The sequence below is a fragment of the Dioscorea cayenensis genome, chromosome 15 (genome assembly GCF_009730915.1).
Source record: "Dioscorea cayenensis subsp. rotundata cultivar TDr96_F1 chromosome 15, TDr96_F1_v2_PseudoChromosome.rev07_lg8_w22 25.fasta, whole genome shotgun sequence".
In the NCBI taxonomy this organism is placed as follows: domain Eukaryota; kingdom Viridiplantae; phylum Streptophyta; class Magnoliopsida; order Dioscoreales; family Dioscoreaceae; genus Dioscorea; species Dioscorea cayenensis.
Window position 1 is genome coordinate 22,644,806 of NC_052485.1, and position 19,937 is coordinate 22,664,742.

The window sequence follows — 19,937 nt, forward strand, 5'->3', positions numbered from 1 at the left end:
ATCACCCACCCTATTCCTAACGCCCCTACACCTACACGCTTAAACCCCATCCGGTACAGCCTACTTTACCCTAATAACAGGATCCGCTGGCCCTTCACTAGGGCCCCAACAACCCTAATATGCCCTACGCTCAACAGCACTAATCCTATGTACTACTAACCCCTAACCAAACCTTTCCCGAACTCCTGTTCCCCACCCTAACCATTACACTAATCAAATCTACACTAACCTACATACTAATTTAATCTGCCCGGCCTAATACACACTTACCCTTGCATCACGTAAAAAGAAAATCCCTCAGCACCTCTGCGCGGATCGCCACGCTTGACAGAGAAGATGGGATAAACAGCAGAGCAAACAAAATATATAACACAATAACAATGGAGGGAAGAGCACAGTTCCCAATAAACAAAGACATAAGTAACAGTCCCATCTTCATATATGTAAAATAATACCCCAAAAACAGTAAGAAAACCAGTGCAAAAGAAGGTGACACTGACTATCAATCCACACCAAACTTAGAAGTTTTAGAGCAACCTGAACTATATTTATCTTTTTTTCCTTTTTCTTTTTTTTTTATCCGGTTATACCAGCACGCAGACAAACCAAGGTTTGGGAAAAATATCAGACCTACTACTTCGGCCCAATGTCCTTTAGCGCACAGATTTGTTCTTCACCCATGGCTGACATCACTGTGACAACCAGATCTTTACCCTCCCCAAAACCATCCTTCAGCTGTCAAATGAAGAAAATAATTGCAGGGCAATGTAAATCAAATTCCAATAATAATAATAATAATAATAAATCCTACATGGATGAACATAGGCTCTAACAAAAAGGCAAGTTTCTTAAACCAGAAAACACAGTAGGCTACAATGAATTCACATCTATGACTAGTAGACCACAAACATGCTCCTATTAATACACAATTTCTATCAAAATAGTTAAAATGTTAAATCTATTTCTACATCCATGTGCTAATGCCAATGCAAAACTAATTTCCAAATCCTTTCTTTATAAAAGGAATGCATGGTGTACATAAAAGCATCCAAACTCACATAAACATTTCCCAACAAGAAAACTAATTTCATAATCTTTCCTTTGGAAAAAGGATAGTGAGCCTAGAAGAAATTAAACATAAATATAAAGAATAACCAGCAAATGCATGGTGCGCATAAAAAATACTTCAAGTAATCTATAGAGGGGCATCACATGCCATGCAAATGGCACCAACCGTGACAACTTTATAGTATTAAACAGAGCTTCACTAGAGTATTATTGAAAAGATTAGCTACAATCAAGCAACATGATACTTGTAAATTGTAAGATACTAAGCAAGGCTACACATCAAACTCAGCAATGAATAATAAATGCAAAAGGTCAAAATTAAATTTGAGCAATTTCCAGAGAACCAGATGTAGATATTTTAGTGTTTCTCCACACACAAGACTGACAAAGTTAAACAAAACAAAAATGGAGGCAATGACTACCTAAACCAAAACATGTTTCTCTCCATAAAAAAAATCATCACAAAAAACTCGGAAGAAGTGGCATAATTACACAAGAACTAATGTAAATAAAACTATATATCCCCCAATAAAAAAGAACTAAGGGGTCAAGAGAACAGGATAATGGCATTAAGGTTTTGAAGTTTAAAATTGTTTGGAAAGAAAACTTTTTACCAAACTTTGACTTTATTAATACTAAAAAGAAAATATTTTTAAATTGTCAAAAAATACTTTTCTAATTTCATTAATTAATTTTTAAAACTAATTATTAAAATAAATTTATTTAAATAATTGAATCATATGCAAAAAGTCTGGAGAGGGTATCTTTTTGGGCGGAATCTTGGTTTACCCTGCCAAACAATGTGAACTTCTAGGGAAAAAAAAAAAACCCTTCAGCCAATGGATTTCTCAACTCAACTCGCAACAAATATAAATTTTATGCAAATAACAGTTACATATGCTGAAGATGGAATTGTTTTGGTCTTGTAAATTTTCCGGAACAAGTAAACATGAGAAACTTACAATGTTTGGCATTAATTATTATTATCTAAAAATGGAATTGAAAATCTAAACTATGTTTAGTTGGGATTTTGGAAACCTAGATTAAGGTTAGTGAGATTAAAAAACATCAAGCTCTTTTGGAGGGCAATCCAATTACCCAAAATTCATCAACATGTAGTATAATACAGCGACACTTGAAATTTGTTCTTACCCAAAATGGTCGTAGTATTTGCTATGCGCAAAAAATATATGGGTCACCAGCCTCGCACAGCCCAAAATGAATTATTTTTTTTTCATGTTTTTGCCCACATATAACCACTGGTTGTTAAAATTAAGGCATTTGAAAAAAAAAAAATTAAATGTGACCTTGCAGCGCTGCAAAAAAGATATCTGTAGGAGGATTGACAGAGTCATAAATAAATTACTGAAACAAAGATGGCCAACACCAAAGGATATGTCAGGCTTGAATTCTTCCCCTCCAAACAAGATCATCGGGTCAATTCCCTCTCATCATGTATATTTACTAACATTAAAAAAATTTAAATAATGTTTTACCCAACATGTCAAAAAAGAAAATGTAATGGAAAGATTGGGGGGCAAATTTAATCTTATGAAACTCTGTATGTATGGCCTTTGCAGTGCCATTGGATGTGATACTGGTGAAATTTTTACTAACTACATATAAGACATACCAAATTTTACTGATGCCAATAACCAAGACTGGTGGGTTGCTCTCTTTCCTCATGAAACTCTGCAACTATAGCCCTTGCAGCACCATCCAGCATGATATTAGTGAATTTTTTTTCTAACTTCATATAACATACCAAATTCCACTGGTGCCAATAACAAAGACTGATGGGTTGCTCCCTTCTCTTTAAAAATCATGGACTCTCATAACTTCTTCCCCACTTGCACTCATTTCATTCAACATTACTGTAAACAACCCTTCAAAGAACTTATAGTCATCCACATCACTCCATTTTCTCCCACTACACCTAATCATATTGTTTGATCACCTTAAATAGGACACCTCAAATCATAATTTTGTTATAGCATGGGAATGGTATGGTCACATGAGTAAATTTGGTTTTGGTTTTAAATATGGGTTTAACATTAGGATAAATACTCTTTCTTTCTTCCATTGTGATAAAACTAATAGTTATGAACTTCAGCCAACAATGATGCCATTGAACAGGTATACTCACATGGGTAAGTTTAGTTTTGGTTTTAGATGAAATTATTAATTTTCGGTTGGCACAAAAATGTAGGTAACAGTAAATGCCAGATAAACTAGTAATTTTGGGCTTAGATCATCTTAAATCAATAACTGTCTAATTACAATTAATTAATATCACTAAAGCTTAACCTAGGTTAGCACAGGCATAACCTTGGCTGTTTGTTTGTTAAAAAGGGGTATCCCAAACATAGCTCTTTTCCATGATGCAACTCAGATACAATAAAAAATAATAATAGTTCATACTAGGAAAGAAAAGTTATTAAAGAAAACCAACCTGAGTGAGCAGTGCATCATCAGTTGGGAGTCTCAGGTCATCTTTAGTGTTACCATTTTCAGTCAGCAGGCTCACCTGCCCAATACAGTGTAGTGTCAATATGCATGAAAGAGAAAAAAAAAACCTACACCAGAAGAATAGAACATACAAAGCCATCCTCAGATATGTCAATCAGCTGATAGTCAGTACGATTAACATGAGGAACCTGTAACCAAACACCAGATCAGACACTAGATCAATTAATGCAATCCATACATAACACAAAGCACATATCACCAAGCCAGCCTTCGAAGAAAGAAGTATAATTACATCACAGTTGTGAGAAGAAGGCACAATATCCTCAAGCTTCTTTGCAGTGAAGATGTCAATGGCAACAAAGTGGCACTTAGCATGACCATGCTTGCCAGTCTTGGATGTAGACACCTCCACAACCTAGTGCACATCAATCATTTCAACAATGAGATCAAAATAAGTTGCCTTTGCTACCAAAACTGAAAAAGCAAAAGCTAAAGTGAGCTTTAAAATATGAAAGAATAATCCCAATCCCAATATAAACTGAATCAGAATGAGCTCTGGAACACACTGAAGTACATCACACAGAACCACGTCATTTGCAAGGAAGTCAAATTATAAAAGATACACTAATCAAAATTACATGAGATGCATACAAACACATCAAAATAATAATTAGCAATATCAGAGATTGTCGGTTAAGTACTACTGTCTTAGCCAAACAAATTCACATAAGCATAAATTGTGAATGATGAGAAACAATCAAGTTAACATAACAGTATTTATAGCAAATAAGAAAAAACAGCAAAAATCTTCTTGAAAACCAAGAAAACCAACCATCAATCAGTGCAACTTTTTCCAACCAGAATTTTAATTAACATCTTCATGCTACCAATAAGAGAGCATATTCAAATTCAACATAGCATGCATAGTGCACAAGAAACATCAATGATCATCTTCTTGAAAATCAAGAAAACCAGCCATTAATAAATTGAACTTACTATGTGATTCCTCATAATAACGTTTTCATGCAATCAATCAACTCGTTTTTTCTATGAAGAGTGAAACCCTACAACAATCTTGAACACCTTCAAACTACAAACTATAAAAGATCGATGAAACAAAGCCTGTCACCAAATTCCACATACCAGAGTCCACAAAAACCAAAAGAAAACGAAATAGAGAGAAACTTCGATTCCAAGCAAAGAAAAGAACGAAAAAAAAACACAGATCAAGAAGACCGATGGCGAACCTTGCAGGGTCTTCCTTTGATCACAATATACCCATTCTTGCGAATGGTTCCAGCTTGCTGGGGATAGGTCTTCGACGCCCCGGCGTCGGCCTTGGATTCAAAATGATGCTCCTCGTCCGACATCACTGTTCCTGAACCAATGCAAGAACCAAAGCATCAATCCATGGAGACAAAGAGAAATCGAGACCAAAGAGAATGAATCGAGATCTAGGGTTTCGAAACTCACCGGCTGCTGCGAAGAGGAAGAGGGGACAATGGCGGACGGCGGCCGAGAAAGCGATCTATTTATATATAGAAATGGAAGTCACGTGTTTTGGGGGTCGGATTTCAAACCTTAGGCTTCATTCTCGCCTAAAGAGTATGAGTTGGCGTCCGGAGTAAATCTGACCGTTAGATTGACGTGCATATATGGATGGCATATCAACCACACGATTGGGCTTTGCGATTAGGACAAATACTTTCACCAGGCTCCTTTACTTATTTGAAATTTTCCATTTACAAAATGTTTATATGATAAATTGATAATGTATTTTAGAGAAGATATTTATTAAGGTCACATATAATTTTACAAATAGAGTTTTAATTTGATTATATATATATATATATATAGTCTAAGTGAATGGCTAACTTATAATAAGCTTTAAAATTTATATTTAAAATTATCGGATAAAATTGACCATGTCATCACCGGCACCGCTATGAAATTTTTTTTTTTCTATTAAAAGTTCACATAAATATATGATAACATAAAATACTAGTATGTAACATGTCATGTTGGTTTACACTGAATTTTCAAAAAAAAAAAAAATCTTGCATATAAAATTATATGACCAGTCAACATTAGGAACTGCAATAAATATTTTGTAAATAGAGGGGCAAACATGAATACCAAAGTCAAATATAAGACCAATAATTCAATTTAAACCTAATTTATTTGAAGTTGTTAAATCAACAAATGATGTAATTGGCAAAATAAACATTTGTAAAAAACATGATGTAATTTATTTACCATAAAACCTTTGGTCGGATGGTACTGGCCCCACAACCAATAATGTCAAAGAAAATTTTGACTATGAATGCGGTCTTACATTTCAATCCCTGTATCCACCGCCACAGGATGGATGTGTATTAGCTGGACGATTAATTCCGGTGGTGCACACACCCTCATCACCACATGACTTATCCACTTGGTAAAAAAAAAAAATAAACAAATAATAATTAATTAGAAACGTTAGGCAAACAGAAACATCTGAGACAAGAACCAATTACAACAAATAGTTAACATGCATTACATTTGGAGCGGAAATTCATGATACAAAACGGACAGGCAGTGTACATGAACCACAAACATTAACCAAAATTAACTTCCAGTTTAGAATTTATATCCCCTTGCAATCCTACTCCATCAATAAGAAGATTTGAAAGCAATTAGCAGAGCATCCATAACAAAGACAGTAAAGATCTTTGTACCACTATGGCAGAGAAAAACAACATGCTATACTTGCTTAGAATCGATCAGATTCTTCAACCTGTTGTGGAGATTTCGACATAGCCAAGTTCGATGTTTTATGTATAAATATCTGAGAAGCTCCTTCCCTGAGTAGTAATAATAATATAGGTTAAGATAATGTAGTTCATAAAATGATCAAGAAGAGTAAATGTGCACAGTGACATGCAGAGGTATAGATCTGGTTGACATGCATATTAATGATGATATGCACAATTGAGTTCAGCATGGATTTTATAAACTACACTAACACACTCAACCAGTAACAGATGATAAAGGTTCAACTACATCTTTGTGGACAATTCACCAAAATATGATTGAACACAGAAGTGCAATTTTTGGAATTTTAATTCAAAAACAATGCCTTAGCAGCAAGCTGTTAGGATAGTTAAGATTATCAATCAGCAAACTAGAGTGAATTATATCAAGGACAAATTCGTATAAATGTAAATGATTGTAATGGAATATAAGGAAATACTAACGTTTCCTTTGCTTCTTGGTACGTATGACTTGATGCAACAGCCAAAAGTTGTCCATTATGGTTGTATGATAAGCATGCCACACTGTTGGAGTACCTCTCAAACTGAATAAAGACATGGATTCAATGAATTAATGATCGCATGAAAAAAAAATATCTTGCAGATTAGATCTATAAGAATAAAAAAAACATGCATCAATGATCAACATGAATTTCAAGTGGATTAACCATGAAAAAAAAAAAGAAAAAATATGCCATCACAACAAAATCATTATTAAACACAGCATTGAGGTATGCGCAAGTTCTCCTTTCCTTCAGGGTTATCTAGAACCACTTCTATCTTAATCAATCGAGTCAAAACAGATGTATTTGAGGTCATTTAAATTTCTAGTTTGTCCTATAACAAACACAGTTATTAACTAGATTTTAGACATTGGGATTCCGAAACAGTTCACATCATGTAAAAGAAAACAGTCAGATTCTGCTACCATTGGGTGTAACCAAAACATTTCCTGCTTTCCTAACAATAAGATTGGGAATTGGAACAACAATGTAAAATTTATCTCAGTATTTACAAACTTTTTAAATAGAATTAGTCATGGAATTAACTTTTGAGAACCATTTATTAATTAAAAAATAAAGAGTTTCTTCATGCAATAACATAGAATATATCCCAAACAAGTGCAACCAATACAAACAGTACCTCATACAGTTTCTTCCTACTTTGAGCATCCCAAATAATAGCATATCCTTCATTATCTCCGGTCACAAAGGTATCAAGGCTGCAATAAACCAACTTAGTTAAATCCTTCAATTACTAAAGGTATAAATTCTTCCGAGGAAAAATATATGAACGGATACCATGGGTGGAATGCTATGTCATTCACTGAAACCAGATGATATTTCCTGTCTCTTAACTTGGGATGACATCTGAAGGCACACCTGTGCAACATACAAGTATAATGTGAATGGAGTTCTTGCAAGCACAAAGGTTTGCATTAGTTTTTCTATAGGGTAGTAATTTAAACCGAATTTCAATCACCATCCCCTATTGCAAGTAAAATTACCAAAAGATTGTTTTGTGTGAAAAGAACAAAAGACTGACCCCATTGCACCTGATTTTGACTGGTCAAGAAACTTCAAAGCAACACGTCCATCAATAGATCCAACCCCAAACCCTATTATTAAAAAAAAAAAAGGAGGGGATAAGCTTTTTATAAATGAAAATTCAGAAAATGTATTGTTATTAAAAAGGACTGCAGTGATTGGAGTGATACTAGGCTCAACAGATTAAAAAAGACAGTAACAACTTGCATCGATCTCAGCCTACAAATGTAGCATGAAGTGTGATCTATACTCTATAGCCATTTTTTTTCTCTTATAGAAGTAATGCGTGAATTAACAACTATACAACCTCCAGGTTAAAACTCTTCGCATAATATAACATGCAACCTGGCAAAAGGTGACAACTTTAATGCTGTCAGAGAAAAAAAATATATAAGATACCTTGGAGATCAAAAAATGAGCGAACACATTGGATCTGATAGTCCATAGAACAGTCTTTTGATTGAACTGGTCCTTTCAAGTTTCTCAAATCATAAGCATCCACCATCACCCCAACGGCAGCTAGTACATAAACCCCACAAAGCGACATAGACCAAACCTCTGAATCGACTGACTTGGATCCTCCATTTTCACATTTCTCCTTTGGATCCCAAAATCTTAATTTTTTGTCCAAACCAGCACTAATAACCTGATCTGAAAAATCAAATAACCATGACCATTGTATAAAACCCTAGAACACAATCAAATAATATTGCACATAATATTCAGCTGACTATATGACAATTTCTTCACATCCAACAGCATTCTAAGGTAAAACAAGAATTTATACATAATGGATAGCAAGGATAAATTGTAACCTCTAATCTTGTCCATTCTATACCATTCACTAACAGCATTCTAATCTAATACAACACTATTAAATGAACAATCCATAAATAATTTGAACCAATGACAATCAGCAGAGATGACCTTTCCATCACATACCAGTGCCATCAGAATACTCAACACATGTTGCTGTATCGCCATGCTTCCCCATGACACTTTGTGCTCCTGAATTTAAGTCATACCTAAAAATATTTACATTAAAAAAAAAACAATCATTTCATTATAGAGCATGAAGAAGATAATTTTTCTAAACAAAGTAAAGAAGAACAAAAATCATAAACACCAATATTAACACAAATACTATTGAAAACAACTCAAGAAATTCAAGGCTGAAAGGCAAACAATAACAAAGCAACAGAATCATAGCATGAGACGTTAATTTCAGTTAACTCAACTAAGTGTTTATAAGATGGAGAGATAGTTTTGTAATTCTTTTACTTATTTAACACAATTCAAACTTTCCAAAAAAAATTAACATATAATTTCAAGCAAAGCTATCAAAAACGGAGAAAAATACGATCTTCAACCTACGAATGCAGCCATCAGAGCCGGAAGAAAGGGCAAAAGACTCATCCTCAAAGCAACAATCAAGAAGGGCTCCTTCCGCAAAAGCTTGAACTCTGAGTGCTGATCCATCCACGTCGTAAAGCCTTAGAAACTTCAGTATCAAATTCTTCAATGGATTAGAAGTCACAATTTGCGAAAAGAGTGAAATTTTACAAATTTAAACAAAAAAAATCATGAAACTCACTGAATCCCAAGAAGAGCTCAACAAATTGTTGGATCTGGGAGCGAACCGAACCCTCGAGATCGCATCTCCGATGGGGTTTCCGACCTCCAAGGGCGATCCAGCCATCGAATCGCTCCGAGAATTACCCTAATTCCGGCCTTCGTCCATGCATTTCGGTGCCCTATTTCGTGTTTGAGAGAGAGAGAGAACCCTTGTTTTTCACTCTTCCCGCCAAAACCCTTTCGGATTTCCTTTGTATTTGAGAACATATCCCGAGGCAAAACAGATATTCACTTATTTGAATGTTCATTTTTGTTTATTAAATTTAGAAAGCAACAAACATTAAATTTTGTTTTTATTTTTATTTTTTTATAAACGGGACAAATTTTTTAAAAGACTATTTTCACTTAAAAATATAAATTTTTTATTTGATTTAAGCAAAAAACTTACTATTAATGGAGTGGAGAAGATCAACTCTTTAAATTTAATTTATTTTTACCCAAAATGACCTTTAAGTAAAAATAAACATAGAAGTGCATATGGTGGCTTTATGATCACTAAAAAATTTTATCATCTGATAAAAATTTATCATTTGAGTGAGTAAATACATAAAACAATTAAAATTTATCATATATGCCCAAAATAATATATATCAGTAATTATAATACCATAATAGTATTTTCTCTATCATGCATTTTTTAAAGAGTTAAAAATATAACTCCTCTCATGTAAGTCCACACCGAAACTGGTCCATAAAAATAAAATTATATTTAATTTATATGGTACCAAAAAAATTTAAATAAGAAAGAAGAAAGAAAATAACATCATTAGTTTCCAAAGCTCATCCAAAGCTCATGTCTCAACAACAAATAAATTGTGCATGCCAAACCCAAATAGTATAATTAAAAAAAAAAAAATGGATAAATCACATTAATTAAAACAAAAGAGAATACAAAGTGCAAACTTCCCCCAACAGGAAGTAACAAAAAAACAACATAACACTAGATGTGGGACAACTACTCACACAAAAGAAAACAGAAACAAAGATACATGGGAAACAGGCCTCCCCAAGCCCTCAATAGAAAACTACTCTGTAGGCATGAGCTGAGCCTCCTCGGCTGAAGCAACGTCTAGCACTCCATCAGAAGGGGTACCCTCAGACTGGGATCCAATGAACTCCAGGCTGCGACTGATACTCTTCATGGGCTCTTTAAGCTTTCCTTTGAAATTATCTGTGCAATTTGAGAACAGAGACAAGAGCATGTGATCAACCTTTAGAATAATAGCATGGACAGGCACAGTATTGGCATTAAAAATAATATCATTTCTAATAAGCCAGACATTCCACACAAGAGCTTTAACAAATAAATCACAGAAATCTCTAACAAGAGGCTGCACAGACATCCTCCAAGAACCCCAAAGGCTGCACATCAGCCCCGGAGGTTCCGGCAGCAGAAAAAAAATAGAATAAAGTAATCCCAAACAGTATAAATTTACAAAGAAGAAGAGAAACCAAACACTGTGGAATTTTATTACAGTTTTATCATTCCTGTAAAAGAAACTGACACCATTTGTAATGATCTGGTCACAAACTAATTGCACAAGGAATTATTAGTAGTCACATTATACAACTGTGCATGGATGAGACTCTATACAACACTGTTAAAGTGTTGCAGCACAAGAAGTCTCCTCCAAATACATGGTCATCTCCTTCTCACTGGTCTCCACAAGGACCTCCTTCATGCCACCATGCTCATTGAATCCTATGCCAATGTGGGTTGCATTAGTTCTTCAAGGCATATCATTGATGCATTCTTCCCAATACTTGCTGATTCATTCATGTGGTCCACCATGATCAAATGATATGCAAATTCCAATCTCTTCAGAGAATCCATCTCTTTGTTTCATGCCATGCAATATCACCATCCTCAACTCACTAGCTTTGTCTTCTCACCAGTCCTCCAAGCTTGCTCTGGTCTTCACAATGTGACCATGGGAATGAAAGTGCATGGTTTGATTGTCAAGAGTGGGTTTGAGCATGATGTTGTTCTTGCAACTTCACTTCTTCAGATGTATGCAAATGTTGGTTGTTTAGATGATGCATGCTATGTATTTGATGAAATGGCTGTAAAGGATGTTATTTCTTGGAGTTCTCTGGTGTCAGGTTATATGCAGTGTGGGGATATTTATAGGGTCTGGAAATTTTCTCCATGATGGCTCTTGAGAAGGTTGATATTGATATTGTCGCGCTGATGAAGGTGGCTGAGGCTTGTGCTTGTTTGGGAGCACTTAAACAGCTGAAATCAGTTCATGGTTATTTCATCAAGAGATGGATTGATGTTGATACCGATACTGATAGGTGGAAAGTGGGTAATTTCCTTATATTGATGTATAGCAAATGCGGTGATTTCCTTGTTGCGGAGAAACTGTTCAACGGAGCAACTGAGAAAGATGTTATCTCTTGGACTTGTATGATTTCATGCTGCAATCAGAGGTCCTGCTACAGAGAAGCATTGGAAATTTTTATTCAGATGCAAGCATATGGCATTAAGCTCAATGCAATAACCATGATGAATGTTCTGCACTCCTGCACTCGTTTGGGATACCTGGGAGAAGGTCAGTCCATCCATTGCTTCATGATCAAGAGATGTGTTGATATGGCATTAAGCATATGGACTGTGTCGCCCCGGCATTGGTTAATATGTATGGCAGCTTCAATGAGCTCAAACTTTGTCGAAATGTTTTCGAAACTACAAAAGAGAAAACAATTCTAAGTTGGAATTCACTGATTGCAGCGTATGCGGAAAATGGTTCTTCAAGGAAAGCATTAGAAGTCTATGTTATGAGGACAGAAGGCCTCTTTCCTGATTCATTCACCTTGTCGAGTACTCTCCCTGCGTGCGGACATATTGGTGACTTGTGTGCAGGTGCTCAAATTCATGGATATATATTCTGAGCCGTAATTTTGTGCGAAATTCTCTTATAGATATGTACAGTAAATGTGGATCAACAGATAAAGCTTACAAAATATTTGCAGAGCTTGAATCAAAGGACATAGTTACATGGAATGCAATGATCAGTGGGTATGTTCAGAATGGTAAATCAGAAGAAGCAATAGCATTGTATTATCAGATTCATCGTCACTGTCTCAAGGAAGATCATGTCACTTTTTTAACTGCAATTCAGGCTTGCTCCCATCTAGGTTCTTTGGCATAAGGAAGATGGATTCATCACAAGATTATCATGTCTGGTGTAGCAACAAACACATACCTTGATAGCGCTCTCATTAACATGTACGCGAAATGCGGAGACCGAGGAATGGCTCAGAGAGTCTTCAATAATTTGCAGGAAAAGAATGTGGTGTCCTGGAGTTCAATCATTGCCGCATACGGAGGACACGGGCAAATTGAAGATGTCGCCTTGCTCTTCTCTCAAATGCTAAAATCAGGGACAAGAGCAAATGAAATAACCTTCATGACCATTCTTTCGGCTTGCGGTCAGACAGGGCTAGTAAAGGAAGGACTACAATACTATGATTTGATGAGAGAGTTCTGGATAGCGCCCCAGTTACAACACTCTGCCTGCATTGTAGATCTTCTAAGCAGAGCTACCTCTGCCTGTTGATTGACAACAATCTCAGGCACAGTCTCAGGTTGTTGTCTTCGAGGCCGCTGCCTACCCTTCACTTGAGTTTGTGTCCCATTTCGACCATTGTTCCTCCTCGTCAAACCAGCCTGCCAAGACCTGCCCGAAGCTCTCATCAGTCCTCCAATGACCTGAAGATCCTCAGTTACCTCATGCCTTGCCAGTGATGCAAGTCCCGGCAATATATCTTTCTGGAAGTCTCTCTTCTGCCTCCTCTTCCTTGCCTGGCCTCTTCGAGGCTTTGCTAAAAGCAACGCGGCAGCACCATTTTCTTCCTCTTTTTGATTAACTGGTTCCTGAGACGGGCAGCAGTACTCATCCTCCTTTATTTCTTTAAGGTTCAATGTCATCAGTTCAAACAAGTCCAACCTGTCGGTTTTGCCATATAAAGCATTAGCATGTCGACTGCTTCGTTCTTTCAACTCTTCCTCTGAATTCGATAACACTACCTCAGCCAATAAACACAAGGCATCAGATCCAGCAGGGGAGCTTTCCCAGCAAGTGCCTTCATTGCCGTTGCTGCAGGCATCCAACGAAATGGCAACAATACTCTCCGCCGCTTCTCTAAGGCATCTCTCATGCATGTTTTCCATCTCCTTTGAACGGAAACCAGGCAAGGAGTGTTGTTTCACTTCAGAAGATTCACCAGGGAATACCATATCATCCTCTGGCTGACAAATGGGTGGTGCTTCCAAGTCAATCTCAAGAGCAAGTTTTGGGCCCGATAAAGAACAACCTGATGGAAGCTCTGACGACTTTGGCCTTTCTGCACATGCCAAGAAATTCAGATTTATGTGATTCCTAGAACTCACATTGTCGTTTTCACCACAAATAGCCGAATGATTTTCGGAATGATGTAGCCCCTCTCCCTTGTTGAGCTTTGTATCATTAGTAAAAGATTGCGACTGATGAGCACATGCAGTTGTTTTCTGCATATTCTCAACAATGGGAAACCCGAGAATTCTTTTACTAGAAAGGTTATCAGAGACCTCAGTCCTACGCATTCTGTTTTCCTCCACCCCCAAAGTCGAAGGTGGAAAGACGGCTATGGCTTTGTCTGGCTTCTTCTTAAATTCTGAAGCAGGAGCGGTGAAGCTAGACAGCAGCTGAGAATAACTTTGCATGGAACATAACTCCATTTTGGAGTTGTTCTTTGCTGTTGTTCCCTCAAAAGATGGTTTCTTTTTGAGCCAAGAGAGTCCCGCTGATGATTCCTCATGCTTACTTTTCACATCAAGTGTCAACCTATCTCCGTCTGCCACAACGTCGTCTTGAAACCCGCTAGTAAATTCTTCATTCAAATTTAAACCCTTTACAGATTTCACATCTCTGCAATGCAAACCTTTCAAACTTTTCTGTGGTGACTGTCCTTCAAAAGACCCAAACACTGCGCTATTGCAATTGTTGTTGCTGTTATGCTTGGCTTTCTCAGAGATGGCCGATGTATGGTCACAATGGGATATACGACTCAAATCCAGAAGAGAATTTTGGTGAGCATTAGTTCCACAAGAAGATTTATTCTGAGTGTTAGAAATCCAGTTCTCTGAGTTCATTGTTGCGGATGTATCGAAGTGTGGAAGTGCTTGGATTGCAAATGGAATACAGCCTACATTGTTCATTGACTTTCTCCAAGATGAATCCAACGGCGACAGAGTACTAGTGAGACCTGATGGAACCACTGACATTATGTTGGGCACCGAAGGTTCTTGAATTCTTGATTTGTTCAAGTCAGCAAGATGAGAATTAGAGACAGAGAGCTCAATATTATCAGGTAGTTTTTGTCTGAACCAAGTATCCATTTTATTCAAATCTGATTCTTTTATCCCATTTGTTCTATTTAGTTTCATTTCTACCTTTTGAGAGGAAGTTGTGGGTTTCTCGTTGCAGAGACCGGGACCAAAAGCATTTACATGATCATGAATTTGCCCTGCAAAATCAAGTTAGACAAGGTAGATGAAGGATAAAGTCAGTCTTAAGAGAAAAGAAATCATTAATTGTTGAGACTATTAACAACCAAGCAGAGTCAACAGTCCACTAATGAACATATGGACATTATGAATATCCTTCTAATGCATGTGAGACATGTTGATATCGAATTCTAAAGCAAGAAACTGATATAAGCAATTCTACCATGACGCAGATGATGCCAAACAATGTCAAGTCTTACCAGAATCATTTCGGAAGAGTGGCAGTTTCTTCCTTGTATCCAACATTTCTGCACGTGTAAAATTTAAAGACGCGCCTTCATCCTTTTGCCTGTCATATTCCTTTTGAAGGCTTACCAAGTTTGAGTTAGCTATGAGTGGGAGCTTACTCTCCAGAAAATCTACATTGTGAGTATTCAGACCAAAAAGGAAGGATGCTGACGAACATGCTGATACCTCGGATGAACTTCCTTTTATTGGCTCATTCAAATCGGTGAAGCTGTGTGCAGTGAATCCATTTCTCAAATGCTTCGAGTCCAATCTACGATTTTCTTCTCTGCAAATAGACTGTGCATTGGTGCCAAGTGTAAGCAGCACCCGGTTCTCATGCTCTTTGGAATGAGTTTTGTTTAGAAAATCTACAGCTTTAACCGATGATTTCATGGTGCTTTCCTTCTCTGATCTTTCAGATTCTTCATCATCAATATAAACATCAACTGGAAGCTGAAGGTTAAACATTTTCCGGGCTGACCTGTTAGGGTTAGACTCTAAAGGCACATCATCATTCCGAGAATATCCATTTTCAACTGAACTATGACCAGATCGGACACCATTTTGATTCTCCTTCAGAAAATTTACGGGAAATCGAAAGTTGTCCATGGTCGTGCCAGGAGCTCTACTATAACAATTGTTCACCCCAGGTAAATGGGTTGCATGCAACATCCTCTTGCTGTCTTCCAATTGAATTTGAGATGAAAATGAGTTTGCTTGTGAACTGTATGATGTGTCCAACTGTACAGAATATCTATATGACTCTTTCTTTTTAAGATCATCTATTAAATTCTTCTGTATTCTATAAAGACGGTGAAGTTCATAGACCTACATGATAAAATAACTCAATGGATATAATGTAACAATCTCCAAACAGGAACAAGAACAATGACATTGTTATATGCAACAAGAAATTCTGATGAAGTTTCAAACTATTTTACCTGTTTTCTGAATATAGCTTCATGTTCAAGCATTGTTCGCTTTAACATTTCTTTATCGTATTCTGAGTATCCATTCATCGGCTTCAGCATGAAAGCATTATAGAGATGCCCGTTTGGAGCTCTACTACCATCGTAGAACATAGACCAAGTACCATTCCTATCATCATCATGTCCCCTCATCGGATTATATCCTGGCACATAATTTTTATACTGGACTTTTGTTCCCATTTCTGCAAAGATAAAAAACTCTGTAATTTTATCGATGATTCTCAAAAATTAACTCCTAAGTTACTGATAGTAGCTCAAAGGCAAAATCTTTTTTATTGATGACATAATAATTAAAAAAGTGCAATCAAATTAAGTTATTCAGAAATTAACAACAATTACCTACTCAAAAGTAACCTCTCCCATCAAAGTGTGAAAACAATGATCAATTTTACTCAGAATTGCATCCAAGTCAATGTTCTTATTGACAATTTAAATCAAAACTCGATCTGAGTTTGGTAATCAAACAACCACAAGCAGTATTGTCGATCAATCTATCAAGTCTTCGGGTTTCTGATGGCAATTAAGCTCCACTGTGGTTGCCATGACTTAACCTAAACACCAAACATTGCAGCATTCAGAACAAAACTGCAGATATTAACAGTGAAAGAAAAAAAAAGGATCAGAACTACAAGAGATGCATCATAATTTATTTCTTTAATTCACAAAAGGTAAAGAACATACAGAAAACAATCCAAAACAATCTTGCAAGCATTTCAATTGCAGAGATCAGCACCACAATGCAAATCTGAAAAACAATGAGAACAAAAGACCCCAAATTCAGTCACCATCGGCTGTAAGAATCTTCAAAACAACCACTAGAAAAATAAAATAAACTTAGCACAGAAAATAGCCAGAAGTCACTGATAAAACCATCACAGACCCACAAAAGTTTCATAATTCACAAGCAAAACACAATTAAACAAAAATCCAACATTAAAAATCTCAACTTGATGCAGGAATTAAAGAGAAGAACATGCAAAATAATAACTTTTACATTAAAAAAAAAAAATCAATCTATCAAGACATAAGAGAAGAACACAAAGAAAGATCATAATTTCACCTCCTGCCCACTTTCATCCCACCTCTACAAACCATCTCCAAGAGCATTCACAACCAAAACCCAAGACCAAAAAACACAGAGAAAGAGCCAAGACTGGACAGAAACAAGTCCTAAAGAGAAACAAGAGAAGAAGAAGAAGAAGGGACAAATGGAGAGACAGAGAAGGAGGAGTTGTTCTACAAAGGACAATAGGATGAAAAATGGTTTCAGATCTTCATTAGATTGGGAGTTTTTTGATATGCTGGGCCAATCAATAGAGATGGAGAAGGGAAGGAAAGCAGGAGGAAAAGAAAGAAAGGGAGAGATGAGAAAAATGGGGGAGAAGGTAGAGGAAAGAAGACAGATCCCAGATGAGAAAATCTCCCCACCAAGAACAAAGCCCAAACAATGACAGGAAACTTTGTCAACTTGTGGTCTCCTCTTCCTCCTCCTCTTCTCTCTCTTCTTTCATTCATATCTGCCATTCATGTCCCTCCCTTTGCCTCTCTAAAAATTCCCTTTTTTTGTGTCCTTGGGACAAGTGATAAAAATTGCAACTTTTTTCTCTGGATTTGGAGATTCTCCTCCCCCTTCTTTTTAGCTCACAATTATTGACAACACAAACCAAAAAAACCAAATTTTTATGTAAAAATCCAATTTTTATCATACAAAAACAACAGCAACAACAATAATAATAGTTCATTATGGTCTCCACTTCCAACATTCAATAGATTAAAATAATAATAATAGTAAAAAAAATAAAAAACGGAAACAAAAGATTGCCATTCAAGTTGTGCATTATTACCAAATCAAATCAAAGGAAGACTTGGAAGCTTGACCCACCAAATGCCATTCCCTCCACATGGTTCAGATTTGTCAAGAAATGGTGGTGGCATTCAAACTATTACCATCCAAATCTGATAATGAAGTACTTCTTTGGAGTTATTAAGGTTAGTATTTCTTTGTGTAGTGTTCTTCTTCTACTACCTTCCATGGCCTTCACCACATGAGAAATTTTCCAACCAAAAATAATAAAAATATCAACTTTTATTATTCATTGAATTCTATATATATATATATATATTTATATCAAGAATTTTGCTTGATTATTTCATCAAAAATGTATGCGTGAATTTTTTTTTTTTTATTTTTTTTATTTTTTTGAGAAAGACAATAAGCGCCGGAACCCAGGGACGAACACGCGGGGCAGCCGCGCTTACCATCGAACCGTGCTCTCATCTTGCGCGAGATGGGGATCGAACTCGGGGAGCCACGCTCGCCACTCGAGGCAAATACCCTACGCAAAAAACCCAATGTCAATAGACCAAATAGTCGTTGGCGTATGCATGAATTTTCATCTAAACTTTTTCAAAAAAAAAAATTTTCATCTAAAGAGAGTGGCATTATTTGGTCACAGAAATAGAGAAACAAGAAACACAGTGAAATGAATGTATGGACCACATTGAAAGGCTAAATTTATGATTCATTGTAGTACTAGTGTTGGTAAAGCAACCAACTTTGAGCTCAAGATCCCATATCTTCTTCATGCTCATCTTCATCTATAACTGCACACCTGTCTTTTTTAAATAAGGAATAAAAATGTATAAAAAATAATAACAATTCAAATAGAGGCACATGAACAAAATAGTTTTTTTTTAACACTTCTATATTATTTAATTTAAAAAATATGAATTTAAATATATAGATTTGGATTATTCATCTTGTTAATTTAAGTTTTTGGATTGTATCCACTTCATATAATATATTTGAATGATGAATTGCATTCATTATTGATGAGAGATACTTCACATGAACAATTATAACAAAAACTTTATAAGATTTTTGAATTTAATAACATTGATAATATTCTCATAATCTTAGATATTTAATGTCAGAGATTCCATCAAATAAAAAAAAATATATATATATATATGATAAAAATGAATACCCAAAAACATAGTGATAATAAGAAAAGGCAAATCAATTCAGATTGAGTAGGGGTGGGGAGGTGGGGGGTAAAGTTGTCTTCTCACATGACTGGCAAGATCCAAATCAAGGGTGGTTTGGTAATAATGAACAGAAGGAGAGGGCATTTTTGGAATTCCGTACAGTTCTCGACGGCCGAAATTCTTGTGTTCTTTGAGGACATCCCGAGGTCGATCCGCGCCCATAAATCTTGGGACTTCCTTTAGATCTTCTCCGTTTTCCCAATATACCCCTTCACTGTTTTCTTTATTACAATGCATCTTTTACCATTTTGCCCTTCTCTTTTCTCCCTTTTCTTTTTTTTTTTAAATTAATCTGAATTTTCTTATGTTTTATTTATGGCTTGAATTGCATACTTAAAAATAAAAAGTAAAACATTATATTTTTGTCCCATAAATAATAGAAATTTGTTAGTTTTCATAAAATCATACTCCCTCTATTCCATTTTAATTATCACATATAAGCTCTTTTTTTATATGAAAATGCCAAGTCCTATATAGTATATACACCATGGGAGTATGCATGAGCTGAGAATTAATCATTCAATCTGCATACTCGCAGCCGAGAATAAAAGGTTAGGGTTGTGTGTCCGTACCCACAATTAGCAATTCATTACTATTATTATTTTCAACGA

The 19,937-nt window shown here is 35.9% G+C and overlaps 3 protein-coding genes across 9 annotated transcripts; 1 reads left to right on the plus strand and 2 right to left on the minus strand.

Moving 5' to 3' along the window:
* Positions 1–561: 561 nt before the first annotated feature.
* LOC120277830 (mitotic checkpoint protein BUB3.3-like) lies at positions 562–9,613 on the minus strand. Its single transcript, XM_039284666.1, has 15 exons — positions 9,471–9,613; positions 9,247–9,377; positions 8,819–8,901; positions 8,276–8,527; positions 7,875–7,947; positions 7,631–7,711; positions 7,473–7,551; positions 6,774–6,874; positions 6,314–6,380; positions 5,011–5,065; positions 4,785–4,915; positions 3,830–3,952; positions 3,669–3,725; positions 3,521–3,595; positions 562–735 (listed from the first exon to the last, which is right to left on the minus strand). The coding sequence occupies exons 1-15, from the start codon at positions 9,573–9,575 to the stop codon at positions 634–636; spliced, it is 1,515 nt and encodes a 504-aa protein (XP_039140600.1). The 5' UTR covers positions 9,576–9,613; the 3' UTR covers positions 562–633.
* Positions 9,614–11,042: 1,429 nt separating this feature from the next.
* Positions 11,043–17,950, minus strand: LOC120276842. 7 transcript variants are annotated; one of them, XM_039283567.1, is made up of 8 exons: positions 17,339–17,950; positions 16,960–17,023; positions 16,618–16,829; positions 16,231–16,460; positions 15,262–16,117; positions 12,720–15,021; positions 12,056–12,199; positions 11,043–11,946 (listed from the first exon to the last, which is right to left on the minus strand). In XM_039283567.1, the coding sequence occupies exons 4-6, from the start codon at positions 16,456–16,458 to the stop codon at positions 12,980–12,982; spliced, it is 3,126 nt and encodes a 1,041-aa protein (XP_039139501.1). In that variant the 5' UTR covers positions 16,459–16,460; positions 16,618–16,829; positions 16,960–17,023; positions 17,339–17,950; the 3' UTR covers positions 11,043–11,946; positions 12,056–12,199; positions 12,720–12,979. The 7 variants fall into 7 exon arrangements, with proteins under 7 accessions (XP_039139501.1, XP_039139494.1, XP_039139495.1 ...); XM_039283560.1 differs by having other exon boundaries at positions 12,327–15,021; XM_039283561.1 differs by having other exon boundaries at positions 11,043–11,949; positions 12,327–15,021.
* On the plus strand, positions 11,442–12,665 carry LOC120277831 (putative pentatricopeptide repeat-containing protein At1g69350, mitochondrial). Its single transcript, XM_039284667.1, has 4 exons — positions 11,442–11,576; positions 11,642–12,065; positions 12,245–12,376; positions 12,463–12,665. The coding sequence occupies exons 1-4, from the start codon at positions 11,442–11,444 to the stop codon at positions 12,663–12,665; spliced, it is 894 nt and encodes a 297-aa protein (XP_039140601.1).
* Positions 17,951–19,937: the final 1,987 nt, after the last annotated feature.

Bases quoted from the DNA above. Each gene is read 5' to 3' on its own strand.
- LOC120277831 (XM_039284667.1), top strand. From the start codon at position 11,442: ATGGGAATGAAAGTGCATGGTTTGATTGTCAAGAGTGGGTTTGAGCAT. The intron at 11,577-11,641 runs GTAAAGGATGTT...GGATATTTATAG, and splicing joins ATGTATTTGATGAAATGGCT to GGTCTGGAAATTTTCTCCAT. The intron at 12,066-12,244 runs GTCAGTCCATCC...CACTGATTGCAG, and splicing joins TTTGGGATACCTGGGAGAAG to CGTATGCGGAAAATGGTTCT.
- LOC120277830 (XM_039284666.1), bottom strand. From the start codon at position 9,575: ATGGCTGGATCGCCCTTGGAGGTCGGAAACCCCATCGGAGATGCGATC. The intron at 7,712-7,874 runs GTCAGTCTTTTG...TATGTTGCACAG, and splicing joins TCAAAATCAGGTGCAATGGG to GTGTGCCTTCAGATGTCATC. The intron at 4,916-5,010 runs GTGAGTTTCGAA...GCATTGGTTCAG, and splicing joins CTTCCTCTTCGCAGCAGCCG to GAACAGTGATGTCGGACGAG.
- LOC120276842 (XM_039283562.1), bottom strand. From the start codon at position 16,458: ATGGGAACAAAAGTCCAGTATAAAAATTATGTGCCAGGATATAATCCG. The intron at 16,118-16,230 runs GTAAAATAGTTT...TTTATCATGTAG, and splicing joins AAGCTATATTCAGAAAACAG to GTCTATGAACTTCACCGTCT. The intron at 15,022-15,261 runs GTAAGACTTGAC...TTGATTTTGCAG, and splicing joins ACTCTTCCGAAATGATTCTG to GGCAAATTCATGATCATGTA.